General features: G+C 47.2%; 1 protein-coding gene across 1 annotated transcript; it reads right to left on the reverse strand.

Annotated features, from left to right (window-relative positions):
• Positions 1–1,702: 1,702 nt before the first annotated feature.
• On the reverse strand, positions 1,703–2,074 carry LOC143888844 (uncharacterized). Its single transcript, XM_077393238.1, has one exon. The coding sequence runs from the start codon at positions 2,072–2,074 to the stop codon at positions 1,703–1,705; it is 372 nt and encodes a 123-aa protein (XP_077249353.1).
• Positions 2,075–22,221: the final 20,147 nt, after the last annotated feature.

Raw genomic sequence — 22,221 nt, forward strand, 5'->3', positions numbered from 1 at the left:
GAAGCCTGTAATGGCTAGTCCGGCCAGTAGAGTAGATATTATAGACAGCGATGATGGCGGGGACAGGGACGAAGTGATATTAGACCTGAACGCCACCCCACTCCCGACTGATAGTCTCCACCGAGTAGGGGGGAGTGGGGGTAGTGACTTTACTGAAGCGTTGATAACGTTTCTCCCTGGCCGGGCTGTAGAGGTCATCGCTAGAGCACGGATGGAGGCCAACCCTAAGTACAACATGCGGGCTTTAGTCGAGGAAAATCACCTCACCGAGTCCATGCTGGGGGACATTAGAGATAAATATTGTGTGCCCCTCAGATTCGAGCTGAGGGCGGCTATAGAAGAAGATAGGGCCTGTAATGAGAGTCATGACCTCTGTATCTATGAGGAGTCGTTGAGAGCAGGACTTCGATTTCCTTTGCACCCGTTCTTTACAGCGGTGCTCCGATACTACGGACTGGCCCCAGCCCAGGTTGCTCCGAACTCATGGAGGTTACTGACTGGGTTTCCAGAGAGTACCCAAGTTTTGTGAACTGGGTTTCCAGTGAGTACCCAAGTTTTGTGAACTGGGTTTCCAGAGAGTACCCAAGTTTTGTGAACTGGGTTTCCAGTGAGTACCCAAGTTTTGTGAACTGGGTTTCCAGTGAGTACCCGAGTTTTGTGAACTGGGTTTCCAGTGCTAAGAGGAAAATTTGAATCTGCAAAAATAATTATTTATTCATATTATTATAAACATAATTACAAAATCACATGTCAAGCCGGGCGGTGTGTCTACTGATAATATCTTCTAAGGTTTTTGGAGTTCCATGCGTGGAGTAACAAGTGCTCCTCCAGCGTCTCTAGCTTGTAGCTCCCGGGGCGGATGATTTCTTTTACTCGATATGGCCCCTCCCAAGTCGGGGAGAGTTTCCCGACTTTAGTTGGTTGAGATACTGCTGCCCTCCTCAGGACTAAATCTCCTGTCCGAAATTCCCTGGGGCGTATCTTGGAGTCATGATAGTTGGATACTTTCTGTTTGTAGGCGGCGACTCGGATTCGAGATTCTTCCCGGATCTCCTCTAGTAGGTCGAGATTGGCGCGGAGCCCGTCACTGTTAAGCTGCTCGTTGAAGCGGGTGATTCTAGGAGACGGAGTGACTATATCGACCGGGATCACAGCCTCTGTTCCAAAGGAGAGGTTGAATGGCGATTCACCAGTTAGCGTGCGAGGAGTGGTGCGGTATGCCCATAGAATGTGATAAAGCTCGTCTGCCCAGTGGCCCGCTTTGTCGTCCAGTCTTTTCTTTATCCCCTGAAGCAGGATTCTATTAGTAACTTCCGTTTGCCCATTGGTCTGGGGGTGAGCTACTGAAGTGAACCTCTGTTCGATCTTTAGGTCAGAGCAGAACTTCCGGAAGTTACGGCAGTCGAACTGTTTGCCGTTGTCCGTTATCAAGGCACGGGGAATCCCAAATCGGCAGACTACTGATTTCCAGAAGAAGTTCTGCACATTTTGCTCTGTGATTTGGGCTAGAGGTTCTGCCTCCACCCACTTAGTGAAATAGTCGATTGCCACTACCACGAACATGCGCTTTCCAGAGACCGGTGGGAAAGGGCCTAAGATGTCCATCCCCCATACTGCGAAGGGGAGTGGACTGATAATTGGAGCCATTGCTACGGCGGGCTGGTGGATGGTGGGAGAGAATTTCTGACACCTCTCACACCTTTTAACCAAACTCAGTGCATCCTGCCTTATGGTAGGCCAATACAGTCCTCTGAGCAGCACTTTTATCGCCAGGGCTTTGCCCCCCCAGATGTTCTCCGCAAATTCCTTCATGCGTCTCCTGGAGTGTATATGCTGCATCGCCCGGCCTAAGGCATTTCAGATATGGGAGAGTATATGATCTCTTGTACAAGATGTCACTGCTGAGGGAGAATCGGGCGGCTCTTTGTGTCACCTTGCGGGCTTCCTTTTTATCTTCGGGGAGTTTGCCGTTGCGCAGATAACTGATGATCTCGTCCATCCAGCACGGCGCATTTTCTACCTGCATTGTTTCCGCGGCTTTACCTTCGATGCTGGATCTTGGTAGGAACTCCATGCGTATGCTCCCAAGGGTGGTATATCCGGAGGCAGCCAGTTTTGACAGTACATCTGCCTTGGCATTTTATGTTCTGGGTACCCTGATAACCTCAAAACTTTCGAACTTGCTTGCGAGTTGGCGGACCTTGGAGACGTACTTGATCATACGCTCATCTCGAGCTTCGTAGACCCTCTGAATCTGGTTTGCAACCAGCTGAGAGTCACAGTATGCTTTTAAGTCCTGGGCGCCGGTTTGGATTGCAAGGCCCATCCCTGCTAGGAGAGCCTCATATTCTGCCTCGTTGTTGGATGCGCGAAATCCAAACCTTAAGGCATAATCCGCAGTGAAGTCATCAGGTCCGGTGAGGATGAGGCCAGCTCCACAACCACTTTTGTTTGAAGACCCATCGACATGTACTTCCCAAATTAGTGCGCTGGTCGCGGAGCCCTGCTCGGCTGACGGATGGATGGTTTCTGTTTCAGTTCCCTCTGCTATACATTCTGCAGGAGCTGCTTCCTCCGCAACTGGGAGCTGCACAGCTTCAGAATCGACGAACTGCTGGGGGATGGTGCACTCAGCCACGAAGTCTGCGAGTACTTGAGCCTTGATGGCTGGCCTAGGCGCGTACTGAATATCGAACTCGCTTAGCTCCACGGCCCATTTCACAAGTCGCCCGGAGATATCTGGTCGATGGAGTACTTGCCGGAGTGGCTGATCAGTCAAGACTTTTATGGTGTGGGCTTGAAAGTAAGGCCTTAGATTCCTGGCCGCCATTACCAGCGCGTAAGCCAATTTCTCGACCCGCTGGTACCTTATTTCTGCGTCGTGAAGAACCTTGCTAACATAATAGATAGGCTTTTGCTGTCATTGCTCTTCGCGGACGAGGACAGCTGCCAGAGCCGTGGAGCTAATGGAGAGATACAGAAATAGCTCCTCGCCCGGCTCCGGCTTTGTTAGTAGTGGTGGGGAGGACAGGTACTTCTTCAACTCCTCAAATGCGGTTTGGCATTCCTCCGTCCAGGGCGCACTCTTGAGTCCTTTGACCGCACTAAAGAAAGGCAGGCACCTCTCCGCGGACTTGGAGATAAAGCGCCCCAGTGCGGCTATCATTCCCGTGAGCCGCTGGACTTCTCTGATAGTTTTTGGAGCAGTGAGCTCCATCACAGCCTTGATCTTTTCTGGATTTGCTTCTATCCCTCGTTGGCTTACCATGAAACCCAAAATTTTTCCTGAGCTGACCCCGAAAGTGCACTTGGTAGGGTTAAGCTTCATGCTGTGCTTTTTCAGGACCTGAAATGTTTCTCTAAGATCAGATACATGATCCTGTGCACTGCGACTTTTGACCAGCATATCGTCCACATAGACTTCCATGTTACGGCCGATCTGGTGCTGAAAGAGTCGGTTCACCAGCCTTTGGTAGGTAGCTTCGGCGTTTTTGAGGCCGAAGGGCATAACACGGTAGCAATAAGTCCCTTGATCTGTGACAAAGGAGGTCTTTGGTATATCTGATTCGTACATCCTGATCTGGTTGTATCCGGAGAAGGCGTCCATGAAGCTCAACAATTCGTGACCCGCAGTGGCGTCGATAAGTTGATCGATCTTTGGGAGCGGATAGCTGTCCTTAGGACAGGCCTTATTTAGATCGGTGAAGTCGACGCAGGTCCTCCATTTTCCGTTTGTCTTCTTGACTAGGACTACATTTGCCAGCCAGTCTGGATATCGAATCTCGCGAATGAAGTCAGCCTTCAGAAGCCTCTCCACTTCTTCTTTTATCGCCTGTCGCCTTTCAAAAGCGAAATGTCTCTTCTTCTGCTTAACCGGTCTACACGTTGAATCAACACCAAGCCTGTGCGTACTGATCTCTGGATCAATACCGGGCATATCAGCGGGAACCCATGCAAAGACATCTGCATTGTCTTGGAGAAACTCAGTGAGCTGGTGCTGAATGCTGCTACTGAGAGAGGAGCCGATCAGAGCAACTTTCTCTTTGTCTTCTGGGCACAGCGGAATGGAGATGAGGTCTTCAGTGGGTTGAGTCCCGCTGAGTTCGTCCCTTACATCGAATAGTTCGATTGGTAGTGATTCCACTGCATTTTTGCCCTTCAGTGCCATCGCATAGCACTCCCTGGATTGAGGTTGATCTCCTCGAACTTCCCCCACGCCACTGGGCGTTATGAACTTCCTCTTTTGGTGGTAGGCCGAAGCCACTACACGAATCAGGTTCTGGCCAGGCCGTCCGAGGATAACATTATAGACAGAAGTGGCCCTTACTACCAGGAAGTTGACCATGGCGAATGCTTGGTGTGGAACCCGATCCGAGAGAGGCGGGGGACGAGCCCCCACGCGAGTCTCAGGATCATCCACGTCAAGGAGAGCCCCACCAAGGAACTCTCGAAAGAGTGCCCCTCACAGCATGAGCGGCGATGTGAAGTGAGATACCTCTCGATTCGGGGACTAGCCCGGATTCGAGACGCACCTTAAACAAAGAAAGAGTCGCAATCAAGGAAATGGGCCCTGGATCCCATGCTGTGCTCTGTCGCAACAAATAACCAGAGATATAAAAGGTCCGTGCCTGATGACGAATGGGGAAGGGATTAGGCGCCCCCGATTCGCCCAAGTGCGAGCACCTGGTCTCTTATGCCATTTATTATTAACTTTGAAGAGTTTTGGGCAAAAATCATGTGAAATGGGAACGAATATCCCCGAGATAACGTCTAGCTAATCATGCATATCTCGGAGATGAATAAGAAGCACACACAAAAAGAAATGAAAGATATGACACCTAAGAATAGCTAGGTTATGAGTGTCATGCCTAATTGGTGTCTATGTTCTGGTGGACAAACACATGCATGCTACAGCTAAAAGTATAGGATCTGTACATGAAAGTAAGAAAACACAACAAAACATACAATATGACAAACCCTGGACTCTAATGCGATAATTGGCTCGGACCAAGATGGCCATCCATCTTAGCTGCACTACGTATCCTGGCCTCGGGAAGAATCAGAGCCAACGTAGTTCGGCGACCTATGCTAAACTACAATGCCTAACCCTCTAGGACCGCTATCCTAGACTCGATCAACTAGACCTGACTAGTTTTTAAAGCTTCTTGCGCCATTGCTTAAGTACAAGTGAATGGTAATTTTTAGGACTCCCTATATGCCCTAACTAATGCAGGTGGACCTACACCCTAAGTGTGACTAGGCTGCGTGTCCTAAGGAAAACCATGGGCTATCTAAGCACATTCTAGTCAAGTCATCGGCTCGACTAAGTGTCTAACCGACCACGACTCGAGGCCTCCTAACTCTAAGGACACTCACACGACCAGACACACAAAGCAACACAGTCAGGACAGACTCCTCACTCTATGACACCCCAAACGCCTAGGACAGACTCCTAACTCTATGGGAAGATCTTTTGAAAATTGTTTGCAAGGTTATTTTGAAGGATTTTTGTATTTTGAGAAGGCTTGAAAGGTCTTGAAGCTTATGGAAGTTTTTGAAATTTGTGAAAGTTAAGAAATTGTGGAAATTGTGACTGAACTTAGGATGCCAGCTGCACGCCTGAGCTGCCTACGTACCCCTCAGCTAGGGATCAAGCCATCCGTAGTTCGGACTAGATTTTCCTAACTACACTCTAATGACTCGAGATTTTTGATTTTTCAGATGTTTTTGATGTTTTTTTGACTCAACAGGACAGAATCCTATCATCATAAGGGTAGGATAGACTCCTGATGTCCCGCAAAGGTTGGACAGCATCCTATGCTTTGCGGGGGAATTGGACAGAATCACGACTCTGCAAGGGTTGGACAACATCCTATACCTTGCAAGAGCGGATAAAATTTACGCGACTTGATGAGAGGATGGACAGAATCCTAACCCCTATGATGATAGGACAGACTCCTGAAAGACTGAAGGACTGACTCCTATGCTGAAAACGGACTCTGGAAGATGGAAAGGCGGAATCCCAAACTTTATGAAGGGATAGGACATAATCCTAAACTCTACAAGGGTAGGACAGACTCCCAAACCCTAGGACGGTAGGACAGACCCCTAAATTCTCTACGACTGACTCTATAGAGAAAGGAATCCCTTAACCTGCGAAGACCCTAAGGCAGGAAGGGAAGGGGTTGGCTCAAGATACATTCCGTCATAGCCTCCGCCGGGGGAGTTTTTCAAAAATCGACGAAGATATCGAATGCTAACGACAATCTCAAACTCCCCTGAAGACTCCAAAAACAAAAGGAAACTCTAGAAGACGAAACCCAAGCATCAACACAAACCCCAAAAGAATGAGTGAAAAGGGAAGGGCAGGCTCCGAGATTCCTACGATTCAATTAGAAGTACACAAAGAAAGCCCAATTAGCAGGGAGAAGAAAAATGGTCTTAGGGTATCACCACACAACCGGCTAGTCAGACAAAATGACCAAGAATTACCGATGCCCTGAGTGAATATATCAATATTGGCCAAGAGCATCTGAAGGGAAGAATACCCCATAGGCCAACTGGATGGTCGAATCTATTGGGAATCATAAGCCTGATATCATTAACAGATGGCAAGGATAATCAAAGAGTAATACAATTAAATTCGATTTGTAAGCACAGAGGTATCCAAAAACAAGTTAGAATTGCAGAGTGCATTAAAAAACCAAGACCAACTTGCGAGGACCGAGCAGTCCCAAATTAGTTTGTAATCAAAGTATAATACAACTGAAGTTTATTTGCAAACCCCAATCATAGCCCAATCTATCGGCAATTTCAGGACATTCAAATATATATATCAAAGCCACAACTAAAGAGGACCGACGATCACAATCATTACCTGATGCTCAGGGCCAAAATAGATCCTCCTATTGAAATCAAATCATGCAATAGACACCATTCAATCGAAAGAAACGAAGCAAGGATAAACATCTAGTGCGATCAATATTAGCAATAAATGGAAATGTTACCCGAGCTGTTAGAGGAGGAGGAATGACATACCTGAATATCGCTACGAACCCAGGTCTGATGGCGGGATGCCAAAATGGGATGATCGGTGGAAATGGGTGCGATTGGCGGACGGGCAGAGGCCGGCTGGAGGAGACGAAGTTGGGGGTCGAGCTCCCCCTCCTCTCTCTCTCTCTCTCTTTCTCTCTCTCTCTCTCTCTCTTTTTCTTTTCCTTTCGCGACAGATATCGCAAAATCCGAGAGGGAGGTGCGGTGGAGACTTGGAAAAAGGGGGGTTTGGAGAGCTCCCTCTCTCTCTCTCTCTCTCTCTCTCTCTCTCTCTCTCTTTCTTTTTCTTTTGCGACAAATATCGCAAAAAACAGAGAGGGAGGTGCGGTGGTGGTTCTTTTTTTAAAAAAAGTTTGGAGAGGTGATCGGAGGAGGTGGTGGTGGCTGGTGGAGAAAAATAAAAAATAAAAATGAAGGAGGTGGTCGGTGATGGTGGAATGAAATGGGTTTTGGCAGAGGGTTCTGTAGGAAGGGAAATGGAGGTGGGGATTGTGGGTAAAAGGGGAAGATGGTGGTGGAGGTTGAAAACGAGTTTGGGGGGATGGCAGAGGGTGGCCGGCAATGGTGTTTTTATCTTTTTTGCCGGATTCCGGTGGTTCGGCCGGAGAAAATGATGGGTGAAGGGATAGGTTTTTGATGGGGTTTTGATGGAGGGTTTAATGAGGTGGGTTGTGGTGAGGGTTTTGTGGAAACCGAATGGGTTTTGGGTAGAGATGGGTTTGGATGTTAGGATGGTGGAGGAGGGTAGAAGAAGAAGAAGAAGAGGGCGGCTGTGTTGGGGGAGGTGGGTTTGGTAGGTGGTGGCTGAGGGTGGAGGTTGCGGCTGTGGAGGAGGAGGGTGGTTTCGGTGGCGGAGAAAGGGGAGGTGCGATTGAAATCCGGCAAGCTTGCCGGAGAAGATGATTTTTTTTTTTGCTCTCCTCTGCTCTCTTTTTTTTCTGTGTATGGTTTGAAGATGGTGAGGTTGTGGAGGTGGAGGTGATTCGGCCGGAATCCGGCAAGGTTGCCGGAGAAGGAGGAATGGCCGGAGGTTGTGGGAAGAGGGTTCCACAGATGTGGGTTTAATGGGGTTGGCAAAAACAAGGTTTGATGGTGGGTTATGGCTGGCTGAGATGGTAGTGGTGATGGTGGTAGAAAGGAATGGAGGAGGAAGATGAAGGGGTTGTAGGCTTGCCGGATTCCGGCAGGCTTGCCGGAGAAGAAGGTGGTGGCTGTGGGGATGTCCAGATCGAGCTCCTGCTCTCTCTTTCTAGTTGCTTCTTATAACCTAGATATTTTCATGGGCATGATCCTAGCCATTCATTGTAAAGCCCATGTGCCTTGCAATTTCAACCCTTGATCTCCTCCATTGCCTTTACAAACCCTAAAAATCTCTTTCTCACCTCATCCTAGAATACCCTTAAAGATGGGTTGATTTCCTCTTTGTCCAAACCCCTATTTTGAAGAATGATATGATTGACCCCCCCTTTTTGCTCTAGACAGCCCTATCTAGTATATTTTAACTACTCTTATCTTTACAGGGGGAGTGGCTCGGGTAGAAAAAGGGGGCGGAATAAAATAAAATAAAAATTTCCTTTGATTTGCCTATGGTAAGCTAGTATTGGCACACCCATGCTCTGCTAGTTCACCCTCCCCTTTCATACTTCTTTAAACTACGCCCAGCTCGAGCTCGAGACACGGGTTGGGATGTGACTTGGGTCGATTCATGAAATTCGGGTTGAGACTTTCAACTGCCAATCGGGTTAGGCTCGGATTAATTCCATTCGTTTTCCGCCCGACCTCGGGATTTCATTCGAATACGCGGGTTTAGGGCCCTGTCGAAATGGGGTGTCTACACTTGGCAGGGTGGCTCTCCGACAAGAACTGGGAGCTCAATCTGCCCCTCTACTTTCACCACCTCTCTGGAGAAGCCAAACAGGTCTGAGCTTGCCGGCTTCAGGCGGTCGTCTCCTATCATCATCTTCTGAAAGGCGTGATAGTACAAGATATCCGCCGAACTCCCGTTGTCAATGAGAATTTTCTTTACTTCCCAGTTGGCGACGCGCATGGTTACAACCAGTGCATCGTCGTGAGGCAGTATGAGGTTGTCCAAATCTGCATCTGAGAAGGAGATCTCATTCTTTGTTCGTGTCTTCTTGCTGGTCGTGTGCACGGCGTTGATCCGTCGTGCATACGCTTTGCGGGCAGCGGAGGACGTGCCTCCAGCGGCAGGTCCACCCATGATTGTACCAATGACACCCCTAGGCTGAGATCAAGGCGCCTCTGGCTGCGTACTGGGCGGCTGAGGAGTTTTGTTCCGAGCAGGGGGCGGCTGCGATCTTCGAGGGCTGCGGCCTCGGGGGCTCTTTTCCCTGCGCTCTTGCTTGCGGCCATCAGTTCGGACATACTTTTTCAAATAACCCCGGCCGATCAGTTGCTCAATTTCCTCTTTGGCTGCCAACACTCATCCGTGTCGTGACCGTGGTCCTTATGGAACCGACAGTATTTCGATGGATCTCTCCTGTTTCCTTTGGAGATCATTCTAGCAGGCCACTTCACGAATTCTTCTTCGCTGATCGCAACCAATATATGTTTTCTGGAGGTGTTGAGAGGTGTGAAGTTCCCTTCTCTTCTTTGCGGAGGTGGAGACTTCTCTCTTCTGGGAGGTTTATCCTCCCTGTGCTGCTTGGGGGGATTTTTCTCTTCAGAGGTTATCCTCCGATTTGAATTAAGGGCTGCCAGTGTTTCTTCCACCGTTATATACTCCTCTGCCCCGGCCATGAGGTCTGCCAGTGAGTGCGGGTTTTGTCGAGCTACAGCCCGACGGAAGTCATTAGATCTGGCACCCGCGAGGAGCGCATTCATAGCTGCTGAGGGATCTAGATTGGGCACCTGAAGTGCCTCCCTGTTGAAGTGGCGGACGAAGGCTTTCAGAGGTTCATTATCCTCCTGCCACAAGGCCATCAAGGCTGCTGTTGTTTTCCTTGGCCTGCGGCTGCTCATGAAGTGGCGGACCAGATCCTCCCCAAAGTCGTCAACGTTACTGACAGAGTTTGGTTTCATTCTGGTGTACCAGTCTCTTGCCGCACCAGTGAGCGTTGTTGGAAACGCTCTGCAAATGAAGCCGTCGGAAGCGCCGTGGAGGAGCATCATTGTTCTGAACGTCTCCAAATGGTTCACGGGGTTAGTAGTCCCGTCGTACTGCGGGACGGCGGGCATTTTAAACCCCCTGGGTGCTGGGGCACCCAGAACATCATCAGTGAACGGCGTTCTGCTTGAGAACGCCCTGGAGGCGAGCCGGCTCTGATCCTTCGCCAGCTCCTCTATCCGGTGGTCCATTTCCTCCATTCTCTGTAGGAGCGGATCCGTTCTATGTTCGAAGGACCTGATTCTTCCCACAGATTGGCTCGCCGCGGAGCCGGACTGGCTCTCCGGACTCCTACGACGAGGCCGGGACTTCACTGGTGGTGCACGATCTTCATGAGCTCGGCGCCTTTGTGCGGAGCGGGACCGCGACCTTTGACGGCGGTGAGGCTCTGCTTGGGCATGCCTCACTGTGGGGTGATGGACTTGTCTGGTGGAGTGGTGAGTTCGATCCTCATCATGGCGTGATGACTCTCCCCTATGGATGTTTGTCCTTTCTTGAACAGATTGTGGAGCTTCTGGAGGAGGTTGGGGAGGAGTCTGAAGTAGTTGTTGGTACTGCCCAACGAGAGCCGTCATTTGTTGAAAAAGAGCTTGAACTTGCTCCAGAGTGGGCAGGGGATTCAGGTGTTCTGAGCGAGCAGGGCTCTGCTCAGCGGTAGCAGAGGCTGCCACTACTAGCGAGGCGATTCGTTCACTTCGGGTCCTGCGAGGCAGCACGGCTTGATCAGTCCGTGCAGCTGGTACCCGCGCATTCTTGCGCCCTGCCATTTTTTGTGAGATGTTTGAGAACGGCTTTTAGTTCTGCCGTCCCACGGATGGCGCCAATCTGTTAGACCGAAAATCGGTAATAGGTACGACAGTGACGTAAGAGCTGAGCTGGATGACCAGAGGAGCTGAGTCCTGAGGGACCGGAGTGAAGGGGAGCGAAGTGGCTGAGTCCTGCTATGAGGGCTGAGTCCTGCACAAGGCAAGCGAGGTCAGAAGACCAACCCGGGTTTTACTCCGGACAGGCCCTTCGACACTCAAGTCAGTATGAGCAGGAGTGCAGAGCTTGTCTTAAGAGTTTTGGGGTGGAGAGGGTTTTTTCGAATTACCCATTGGTTTGAGCTTTGAACCCCTATTTATAGGGGAAATCGTGGTGACGTGAGATGACCTGTGCGAGGACAGGTGGCGGCCTGTGAGAGGCTGGAGTTCACCTACTCCAGGACAGGTGGCGGCCTGTGAGAGGCTGGAGTTCACCTACTCCAGGACAGGTGGCGGCCTCTGAGAGGCTGGAATTTTTACACCCCATCATGATGGAAGATGGGAATTGAGATGTTTCGAGACGTAGTCGCTTTCCTTCTGATGACATTCGACCCCCACCAATTGTGTGCAAGAGGAACCACGAATTCGCCTCCAAGATACAATGAAGCATGGTGATTTCTAAACTATTGTTTGTCGACGTTTTGCACCAAACAGAGACAAACTCCGAATCAGCCTTGGATTTTACAACTATGCAAGGTACCAGTGATTGTTTCTCTCAAGAATAGCAGTACACTAGAGATAAAATTCCAAAAGGAACAAAAATCGAACTTTGGAAAGGATTCAAGGGGATGAAAGTTTCTTTAGAATTTCTAAATTCAGAGGTCTCCCCATACATTTTCAGATTCCATACGAAATGGCAAGCTTCTGGTCATTTTTATAGACCTTATGGTGCCTTTTCACTTTGAATTGCACCCTTTGGTGGCACCCTACCATGATGGGTAGATTGCGCCAAATCACGATTCTACAGTCTAGATCGATCCTAGAGTGACTGTTGGTTTCTGTAAAACCTCTTTCCACCCCTGCAACCATTAGATCATCAATCCACGGTGTGGATTGCACCCGATTGACTTCTGAGCGTTGGGACGTGATTGAACACGATCCAACGATCCATATCGCACCCAATCACTCACTAGCAATTATCCATTATCCGACACTTAAGATCTCACACGTTGCAAAACTCCTAACTTTCAACTGCCAGAAAGAGAGACTGTGCTTGTGTGTAGCCTATTGGAATATACCTGACCGAACCTACAGCCCAACCAATAGATCACTTCAAATTACACTGATATTGATTGGACGGACCATATCCGATATGAAAATTTTAAGTGCTCCAACAATCTAACACTTCAGATTGCACCCTTCTGGATCTAACCGTCAGAGGACAAATCGATCAATCACTGTATGTGACCGATCCAACAATCCAACCAGCTGATCACTTCGAATTGCACTGATCTTGATCAGAAGTTCTAGGTCCAATTTGAAAAATTAAGCTCTCCAATCGCTCCTTGTGACGATGCGTCATGCAAAGTGCAAAGTGCGCCAAAAAGCGACGCGCATGCAGGTGAGCTGAAGGTGCGTTTCACCGTCTCGCGCGTCCACCCTTTTCTAAAACCCCTTTGGCAACAAAGCAAGAGAGGGAAGTAGGAAAAGCTTAATATACCTCTCTCCAATGTTTTAAGTTTCCAATGTGGGACTATTCTCACAAAGCACTTTTCACCTCTTTTCAAAAGCACCCACTTTACAAACAAGATACTTTTCTTTGTAAAACCTTTTCAAAACAACTTTTATTTCGAAAATACTCTAACAATCCCCACCATTTTCAAAATCAAAATATTATCTCATCATACTTGGAAATCTCATCAAAAAAATGAAGTGTTGGAAAGTTGCCTTATATCCCACCCACCGTAGGTGGCTTGGGTGGGAAGGCAAGAGGCAAAGATAGAAACCCTCTTATTTGGGTTTCTTGGAAACAACTAAAAAGAGGAAGTGGCTTTCTTCTTTGGAGTGTAGAAAAATCAAGAGAGGGAAAGAGAGAAAAAGAAAAAGAGAAGTGAAGAGAGAGAGAGAGAGACAAAGGGAAAAGAAGAAGAATAAAGGGTTTTCTATCTGGGTTTTCTTCTTGGGGTATTCTCTTGGATTTCTCTTGGGGTTTTCTCTCGGGTTTTCTCTTGGGTACGATCTTAGGTTTGAGAAGCAAGGAAAGGGTTGCAGGTTTGTGGGTTTGTGATTAATCCATTGTAATCCTTGTATATTGTTTTTTCTCATAGTGGAAGATCGTGTTTCTCGCCCGTGGAGTAGGCTTTGCCGAACCACGTAAAATCTTGGTGTTCATCTTGTGGCTTGATTTGGTTGTTTATTTTACTTTTCCGTTATATTTGTGCACGATCGGATCGGATTGCCCGACGAATTTTCTCAACAAGTGGTATCAGAGCTCAAGTGGAGCGATCGTCGAGGCCGGGTGGAGTGATCGTGGGTGTTGTGGTTGGATCGCGGTTAGAGTGATTTTTGGGAGTAGAAAGATTGTCCAAGAAAGATTCTCGTTCGAGGTGGAGCGCTACACCGTGAAGAGCAGAGTAATCTGAGATAGCAGTAAAATCAAGGTCTACTCAGTTCAACATCGACAGATTTGACGTAAAGGGAAGTTTCACCCTATGGCAAATGAGGGTGAAGGACATCCTAGTTCAACAAGGCTTGTCTAAGGCGTTGAAGGGAAAGGATGGGAAGCCAGAGAAGATGACGGATGCCGAGTGGGAAGACATTGAGTCGAAGGCGGTCAGCACGATTCGACTATGTCTGGCAGATAGCGTTATGTTTAACGTTATGGAAGAAGAAGATGCGCCTAAACTATGGGATAAGTTGAAAAAGCTTTATATGTCAAAAAGCTTGGCCAACCGGTTGTATCTGAAGCGGCAATTGTACGGGCTGAAGATGTAGGAAGGCGGGGATCTTCCGGAACACATTACGGTGTTCAACGGGCTTGTGGATCAGCTCCACAAGGGATAAAATTTTGAGGAAGTCACGGCATCGCTCTTATCGAATGAGATGCGGAAGAAACCTGCTCTTGGTGTAAGTGAAGAACAATGGTTGGTTGTTCATGGTGGGAATCAAAGAGGAAGGTCGTCTGACAGAGGATCAGAAAAAGGCAGGTCAAGATCTAGGGTCGGCAGAAAGGGTGTGCAATGTTACTATTGCAAGGAATATGGCCACATTAAGCGGGATTGTCCAAAGTGAGCTGACCGGGTGGACAGTGGTGCTACGAATGCTGTGGTGGCGATGTGGACCCCGATCCGAGGACGGCGCCGAGGGACGCGAGATCCCTCCTACAATCCTCTAAGATCTCCACAATGGAAGAGAGCTCTGCCAAGGAACTCTCGAAACTGTTGCCACCCTCACAGCATAGCATGAGTGGCGATATATAAAAAGAAAGAGATACATCCTGATCCGGAGCCAGGGCTCGAAACCAAGATATAACTAAAATAACTCAGAGTCGCCATCCATGTATGCGCCATGGAACCAAAAACAAATGCTCTGTTTGCAATGGATAACCAGAGATACAAAACGTCCGTGCCTGATGACGAATGGAGAAGGTCCGAAGAGCGCCCCCAATTCGCCCGAGTGCGAACACTTGGTCTCTTATGCCATTTATTAGTAACCTCGAAGAGTTTCGGGTGAAAATCATATGAAATGGGAACAAATATCCCCGAGTGAACGTCTACCTAATCATGCATGACTCGGGGATGAAATAATAAACACATATAAAATAAATGAAAGAAGTGTGTCACCTAAGCATCGCTAGGTTATGAGTGACATACCTAACTGGTGTCTAAGTTCTGGTGGACAAACACATGCATGCTACAGCTAAAGGTATAAGGTCTGCGCATGAAAGTAAGAAGACATAGCAAAACACACAACATAGCAAAACAACATATCCTAAGACTCTAAACGATTTAGCCCGAGTCCTCGGATGGTCTGATATTCATCCAAAGAAGCCTACGTATCCCCGCCTCAACGAGAATCAAGGCAACGTAGTTCTTCGCACCTAATCTAAGCTAGGATGCCTAAAACACCTAGACCTCTATCTTAGACTCGATCTAAAAGACCGGACTAGTTCTTAAAGCTTCTTGAACGATTATTTAAATTCCAGTGAATTGTAGATTTTAGGACACCTTATATGCCCTAACTAAATGCAGGTTAGCCCTAAGCTAATGCAGGTGGTTCCTACAACCTATGTGTAACTAGGCTGTGTTTCCTAAGGAAAACAAAGGGTGGACTAACGCATCTTAGACCTAGTCATCAGTCGGCGATGTGAATCGCCAACTGACCGGACGGAGGCACTCCTAGCTAGGACAAACTCCTAACTCTAACACAAACACACAACAAGCACGCAAGAAAAAACAAACTCCTAACTCTAAAACTCTCTATCTAGGACAAACTCCTAACTCTAGAGAAAGATCTTTGGAAAAACAAGGTTTTCAAAGGTTTTTGAAAGATTTTCAAAGTTTATTTACAAAAGTTTGGCTGGACTTGGGATGAAGATCCCAAGCTACATTACGTACCTCGTGAGAGAGGATCAAGCCAACGTAGTTCGAAACGAACTCTCAAACTACGCTTCTAAAAGAAACACTCAACACTTTAGATGATTTTGGATTTTTCTGGTTTTCAAATGTTTTTGAAATGCTTTTATATTTTTGACGATTTAAAAGAAGTGTTAACATCCTTTTAGCTAAAGGGGATCCGATAGAAGAGCCTCATTATCCACCATATCGCGGTAGAGTAATTTAGAGGGAAACGGGATCCCTAAAGCCTGTGGGGAAAGAAAACAAGCGAGGGAACTAAAATCCCGATACGAGACAAAAGATCTCAAAGAGATGACCAACAGCTAACGAGGCTTAGCCAGAATCCAAAAGAGAGGAGTTCTAACCTGCGAGTGAAAACCCTAAATAAACAAGAGATGAAAAACCTTCTAACCCTAAGTGCAGACTTCTAAACAAAAGGGACAAACAAGAACCCTATAGGAAGAACTACGGAACAATCAGCCACTAAGGAAGGGTCCTAACTAGCTAAACATTCTAAGAGGAGAGAATCCCTTAACCTGCGAAAACTCTAAGGCAGGAAGGGAAGAGGCTGGCTCAAGAAACGTTCCATCGTTGCCGAACCCAAGAGAAGTGTTCCCAAAACATGATGGAACATCGAAACTCAAAGAGGATCCCAAGGAATGTGCGAAGAACGATCCGAGAAGAAAGGAAACCCTGCGAAGATCCTAAGATGGGGAAAATGATAAGAAGGGCAAGGGGCTGTTAGCACCAAGAGTGTAAGGGCTACTAGCACTGGGCTGTTAGCACCAAGAGTGTAAGGGCTACTAGCACCAAGGGTGTAAGTGCTGCCATTACGAAAATGAAGAAGTGGCTGCCATGGATATCATCATGCTCAGCCAACAAAATGAGGGCTGCTAGGATCCACATATGGTGATGGCGGATATAGAGCTGAACTCAATAAGTGGTGAAGGGTGGTCTTTATCAAGAAGGGTATAAGGGCTGTCCAAGTAAAAAAAGTATGGGGCTGTCATTAACAAAGATGCATGGGCTGTTATTATCAAGTGGATATGAGAAATAAGACTATCAATGAGCTTATTTATCCCTTTAAAGAATAACAATTCAACCCATATAGCATTTTTTTATCAATGGATCTTATCCCAACATGCAAATTAGTTCGGTTCAGCACTAGATTGCTTGATCTTATCCCAATTTTTTATTAATGAAACTGACAACAAGATGAGTTAAACTTGTGTATCTAAAAAAAACAGGGAATGATGTTCGGTTCAGCACTAGATTGCTTGATTTAAATCCCAAAACTCAAAGGGCCAAAATCATCTTATGGAGAAGGTTGGCTGGTCAGAACTTATCTCACTCTTAGACCAAGAGACAAATGGCTTGGATCACATGAATGAACCCTGCTTTATTTAGAACCAAACTTGTATAGCTATGCTCTGCATTAATTCTAATATGATCTCAAAACTAATGAAATCTGAAAATCTGATCGGAAATGGGATTCATGGAAACCTCAGAAGAAAATTCAGAATAGAAATCACACAACAAAGACTATAGGCAAACATGATTGGATTCTCATAAAAGGAATCAAAGAAAAAGGGTGAAAAGAGGGTTACCTCTGCTCTAGCTCCTCTTCCTCTTCATCTTCTTTTTTTTTCTACTAATTGGGCTTGAAATGACATAAAAAGAAAACAAAGCAATTTCGCAGCTCAAAACTTTGTCCAAACAGAGATGATTATGACCGGGTTTGGGAGAGGAAATGGCAGCAATAGAGTTGGGTATTGACAAAGTAGTGGAGATTGGAGGCTATTGAGGATAGAGGTGGTCGAATTGAAGGCAATAGAGGTGAAGATGGGTGTTGATGAGCTGGATTTGGGTAGTGAAGAGGGTGGGTTAGCTAGGGATAGAGGTTAGAAATGAAAAAATGGTAAAAACAGGGGAAGTTGAAGGTGGTGGTGGAGTTGGCGGCTGGCGGTATGGAGAGGGGCAGATGGTGTGTGGCTGAGATGGGTTTGAGATGGGGGAACGATCGGATGGTGGTGGTGGTGTAGGAGGGTAGTGGTGGAAATGGATGGCTGAGAGATGGGAGAAGGGTCGGATTAGGTTTATGAGTTTGGGCAATAGAGAGGTCGAAGTGGGTTTGCTTGATAGGGTGTAGATGATGGAAGAGACACGGCCGGATTCCGGTTGAAGCCACCGGAGAAAATCAAAAATGGGTTTAAGAGGGGTGATGAAGGTATGGTAGAAATGGGTTTGGGTTAGAGGCGGTGGAAATGGAGGTTGAGATGGGTTTGCAGAGAAATGGAAGAGGGTTTGGGTTTTGGGAGGTGGAGGTTGGTGGCTGTGATGTTACTGGTGGATGGGGAAGGAGATGGTGATTCTTAATGGAGGGTATGGCGGTGGTGAGGGTGGTGCGGCCGAAGATGGGAACGGTTGGATCTCCGGCGGGCCAGCCGGAGAAGATGACCGGAGTTGGGTTTGGGTCTTGCTAGGAGTGGGTGAGATGGGCGATGGGGTTGGAAATGATGGTGTGGAAGGTGGAAGGTGGTGGAGGCGAAGATGGAGGGTGATGGCTGCCCAACTTTCTCTCTGCAAGGATGCGGCTCCCTCTCCTCAGAGAAGAAAAATCAAGAAACTCCCTTTCTAGCCCTAATTCGTTGGGTTATATAGGGAGGTGAAAAATTCGTGCCTTTGTTTCCCCTTGGGACAACCCCCTATGCAGTTAATTAACCCCCCCCTACAAAAAGAAAATGACATACTGGCCTTATTTCTCACACGAATAAACCCCTCTCAGATAATTAGCCCCTTCTTTTATAGGGAATGATATACTTGTATCCCTTTATTCTTCCTTGGGCACTCCATCTCATTTCCAAATCACCACCCTCTATTAATGATATAAATACAACTCCGCACAAATTAGTTCGTCCTATTTGGCATTATCAGCAGATTTCGACAAAACTTTATAGGGGGCTACTGGCGATCCTAACTTACTTCGCGATGAAACCTGGGATCCTAATTCACTTGCTTAATGGAATTTTGATTCAAAACAAGGGTTTAGGGCTCGGTCAAAATGGGGTGTCTACAGGCGGGAGAACAGAGCGAAGTGTTTGGAGACATTCTCACAGTCTCCTCAGGTAATCACACTTCTCATGATGAGTGGATTCTAGATTCAGGTTGCTCTGTTCATGTATGCTCAAGGAGGGAATATTTTGATACATTCCAGGAGACAAGGGCTAGTGTAGTGTCCTTGGGTGACGGGTCCACTTGTGACATCACGGGAGTTGGGACGGTGAAGATCAAGATGTTCGATGGAGTGGTTCGTACTTTGGGTGGTGTGACGTATGTCCCAAAGCTACGGAAGAATCTAGTATCGCTTGGTAGGTTGGACTTCAGGGGTTGCAGGTTTTCAGCTGTAGGTGGAGCAATGAAAATCACACGCTGCTGTATGGTTCTGATGAAAGGAGAGAAGTGTGGTGGATTATATCGTCTGATTGGGGACACGGTGACTAGTGTTCCTAAGATCTCGATGGCTAGATGGAAACAGGGTAATGGCGTGAGCACACATAGGGTCTCTTTCGCAGTTGGTGCAGAGACAGGTTTCCAGGTTGCAGATGATGGTGAGAGGATGACAGTACCTGTGTTGGGGAGGATGGATCTAGATCCCTCTCCAAGGTTGACTAGGTGAGTCAACGGGTTGGCAGCTACACATGTTGTAACGACCCGATTTCCAGAAAACCAAGCCGTTACACCTATTTGACACATTCACCTGATTTTTTTCTTTATGAGCAGCGGAAGCATTCTCAATAATGAAACCCATTCCAAATAAAATTCAGTACAGCTGTAGACACCCCATTTTGTTTTGTTTTAATCAACAAATAAATTAGTGTGTTAAATCCATGTGAGAACCCCCTCTATCATTGATTTATATGTTTTAGGTCATTAATATCTTGATCTGACTTTACGGATCATCAATCGGGACAAAATAAGCTAGGGTCACTTCATAGCCCGGACCCTGATTCCATTCCGAGACCCGATTTCCGTAAATCGTTAGATCAATGGCAGATCTTGACCTGGGTCTAACCATCCAAAACCACCTAACCTCTCCTCTCATCCTAACCATCCAAACCTCACCTAACCTCACCTAACCTCTCCTCTCATCCTAACCATCCAAACCTCACCTAACCTCACCTAACCTCACCTAACCTCACCTAACCTTACCTAACCCCACCTAACCTTACCTAACCTCATCCTCTCATCCTAACCATCCAAAACCACCTAACCTCACCTAACCTCCTATCCCATTCTCCTATAAATACCCTCTCATCCCACCATCCAAAAAGAAGAAAAAAGAACCCCTCTCTTAGAAAATTCATCCCTCTCCCTCATCTCTTCAAGGGTTCGGCCATCCTTGCCGGATCGGGTGATTTTATACGTTGGGTGATATATATCAAAAGCAGTCATTATCAAGCAAGGAATCATCTTCAAGGAATTACCATCAAAGAAAAATCAAACACAAAGTGGGTTTCCAAAGAGGTAGGCATTTATTTCAATTCTATGTAGGGTCTGTTTTCATGCATATCTTTTACTTTAAAAGAAAAACCATGTTAGGAAGCATGTAGGGTCTGTTTTCCCCCTGGTTAGCCTCTGGTTAGACCCTGGTTGCACCCAGGTTCGCTGCTGGTTGCACCCAGGTTCGATGCTGGTTGCACCCTGGTTCCCTACTGATTCGCACCCTGGTTCCCTGCTGGTTGCATCCTGGTTCCCTACTGGTTCGCACCCTGGTTCCCTACTGGTTCGCACCTTGCTTCCCTGCTGGTTGCACCCTGGTTCCCTACTGATTCGCACCCTGGTTCCCTGCTGGTTGCATCCTGGTTCCCTACTGGTTCGCACCCTGGTTCCCTACTGGTTCGCACCCTGCTTCCCTGCTGGTTGCACCCTGGTTCCCTACTGGTTCGCACCCTGGTTCGATATTGGTTCGCACCCTGGTTCCCTGCTGGTTCGCACTCTGGTTAGACCCTGGTTGCACCCAGGTTCGCTGCTGGTTGCACCCAGGTTCCCTGCTGGTTGCACCCTGGTTCCCCTGCTGGTTCGCACCCTGGTTCCCTGCTGGTTCGCACCCTGGTTCCCTGCTGGTTCGCACCCTGGTGCACCCTGGTCCGCACCCTGGTTTGTACCCTGCTTCCTCCTAGTTAGACCATGGCTAGTCTCGGGTTTGCTCCTAACTTAGACCCGACTCACTTGACCCTAACCATTAACCCAATCCAACCAAGTCATATCCCAACACAATCCGAGTCGCATGTCTGAATCCATTTGGCCGAATCTCATAAGCCCGCCCACTTTGAATTCCGAAAATTCAAACCCTTGATGATTCCAATATGCTCAATTCTTTGATGCAAATTCCCAATTCCAAAATCCCATTGCTATATCAATGTTTTTGAATCTCAAGTCCAATGCTCAAATACAAACCCGATTCCTGATCCAAATACCAAACCTGTTTTCCAAAATCCAAGCAACCTCCCCAGTGGAACTACGTGTGGCTTGATCCCCATCACGGGGTACGTAGGCAATTTGGCACTCCCAAGTTCAGTCGCACCTTTCTCTATCTTTCCCATTCCCTCACACTATTCATCATCTCGATTCATCTCGTGTCTCTCGGAACCATTGGATTATGGTTTCCGTCGTAAGGACCCTTAGAGCCCAATTTAGGAACACCGATGTCGTGTCGTGTCCTAAGTTTTAGGGAGTCTTAGGTTTTAGGGAGTCCTAGAGTTAGGAGTCCAGCCTCATCACGGACGTTTGCTATGTATAGCAACCGTGCCATAGGTCTAGTTACACTAGTCACCCAATCTTTCCCTAGGACAAGCCTAGTAAACTAGGATGTAGGCAAACCTGCATTAGTCTAAGGGACCATTTGCATTTAGATGAGAATCATATAGCATCTTAGATGAAATCCTAAGATAATAAAATCCTCAACTTGAATTAAATAACTTCTCCTAAAACTGTTGAAACAGTCAATCCCGTCTAGGTCGGTGTCCTAGTTGAGTTAGGCTTAAGTAGCTTAGCTTAGGTGCACCGAACTACGTCGACTCTGATCCCAGTGAGGCTTGGGTACGTAGGCAGCTTGGATGTCTGACGGCATACCACCCGCGAGTCGGCACCACAACAAATTGTGGTGTTTTGTATATTAATTTTCTTGTAAATACTTAATCAAATCAGTTAGGGTTTTCCATGAAATTAGAATTCTAGGAGAACTTTCACTTAGAATGAATCCAGACAAATTAATAAATCAAGATACACATCTAGGATTCACATTGAAATTAGATTCTAGGATGCATGTCACTTAGTTCGCACATTAACATAGAGTTGAATGAGCCATTTAAAATAAATTTAAAAGAGTTAGCTTTTGGAATCGAAGACCGATTATCGGACAAGAATGGTGCATATGGTGGATAACTCCCCATACCTTCCATTCTCGTAACCAGGTAGCGAGTCTAGATTTCTGGTTAATTACGGGTCCTAGATCCCACATCTAGGTGGCGACTCTGTCAGTCTCTTTCGTGTGGAATTCGGATTGCCTTAGTGATCCCAAGTTCACAGGAAAGATTAATTCAAATCAATAATAAAATGCACACGCCAATCGCGTGGATACGAGAGACCAAGAGAGAGAGAGCGGCGGCTCGCGCCCCACACC

This window comes from Tasmannia lanceolata, unplaced genomic scaffold (genome assembly GCF_043159265.1).
Source record: "Tasmannia lanceolata isolate RefF3 unplaced genomic scaffold, GAP_Taslan_0.1 ptg000012l, whole genome shotgun sequence".
Classification (NCBI taxonomy): Eukaryota; Viridiplantae; Streptophyta; class Magnoliopsida; order Canellales; family Winteraceae; genus Tasmannia; species Tasmannia lanceolata.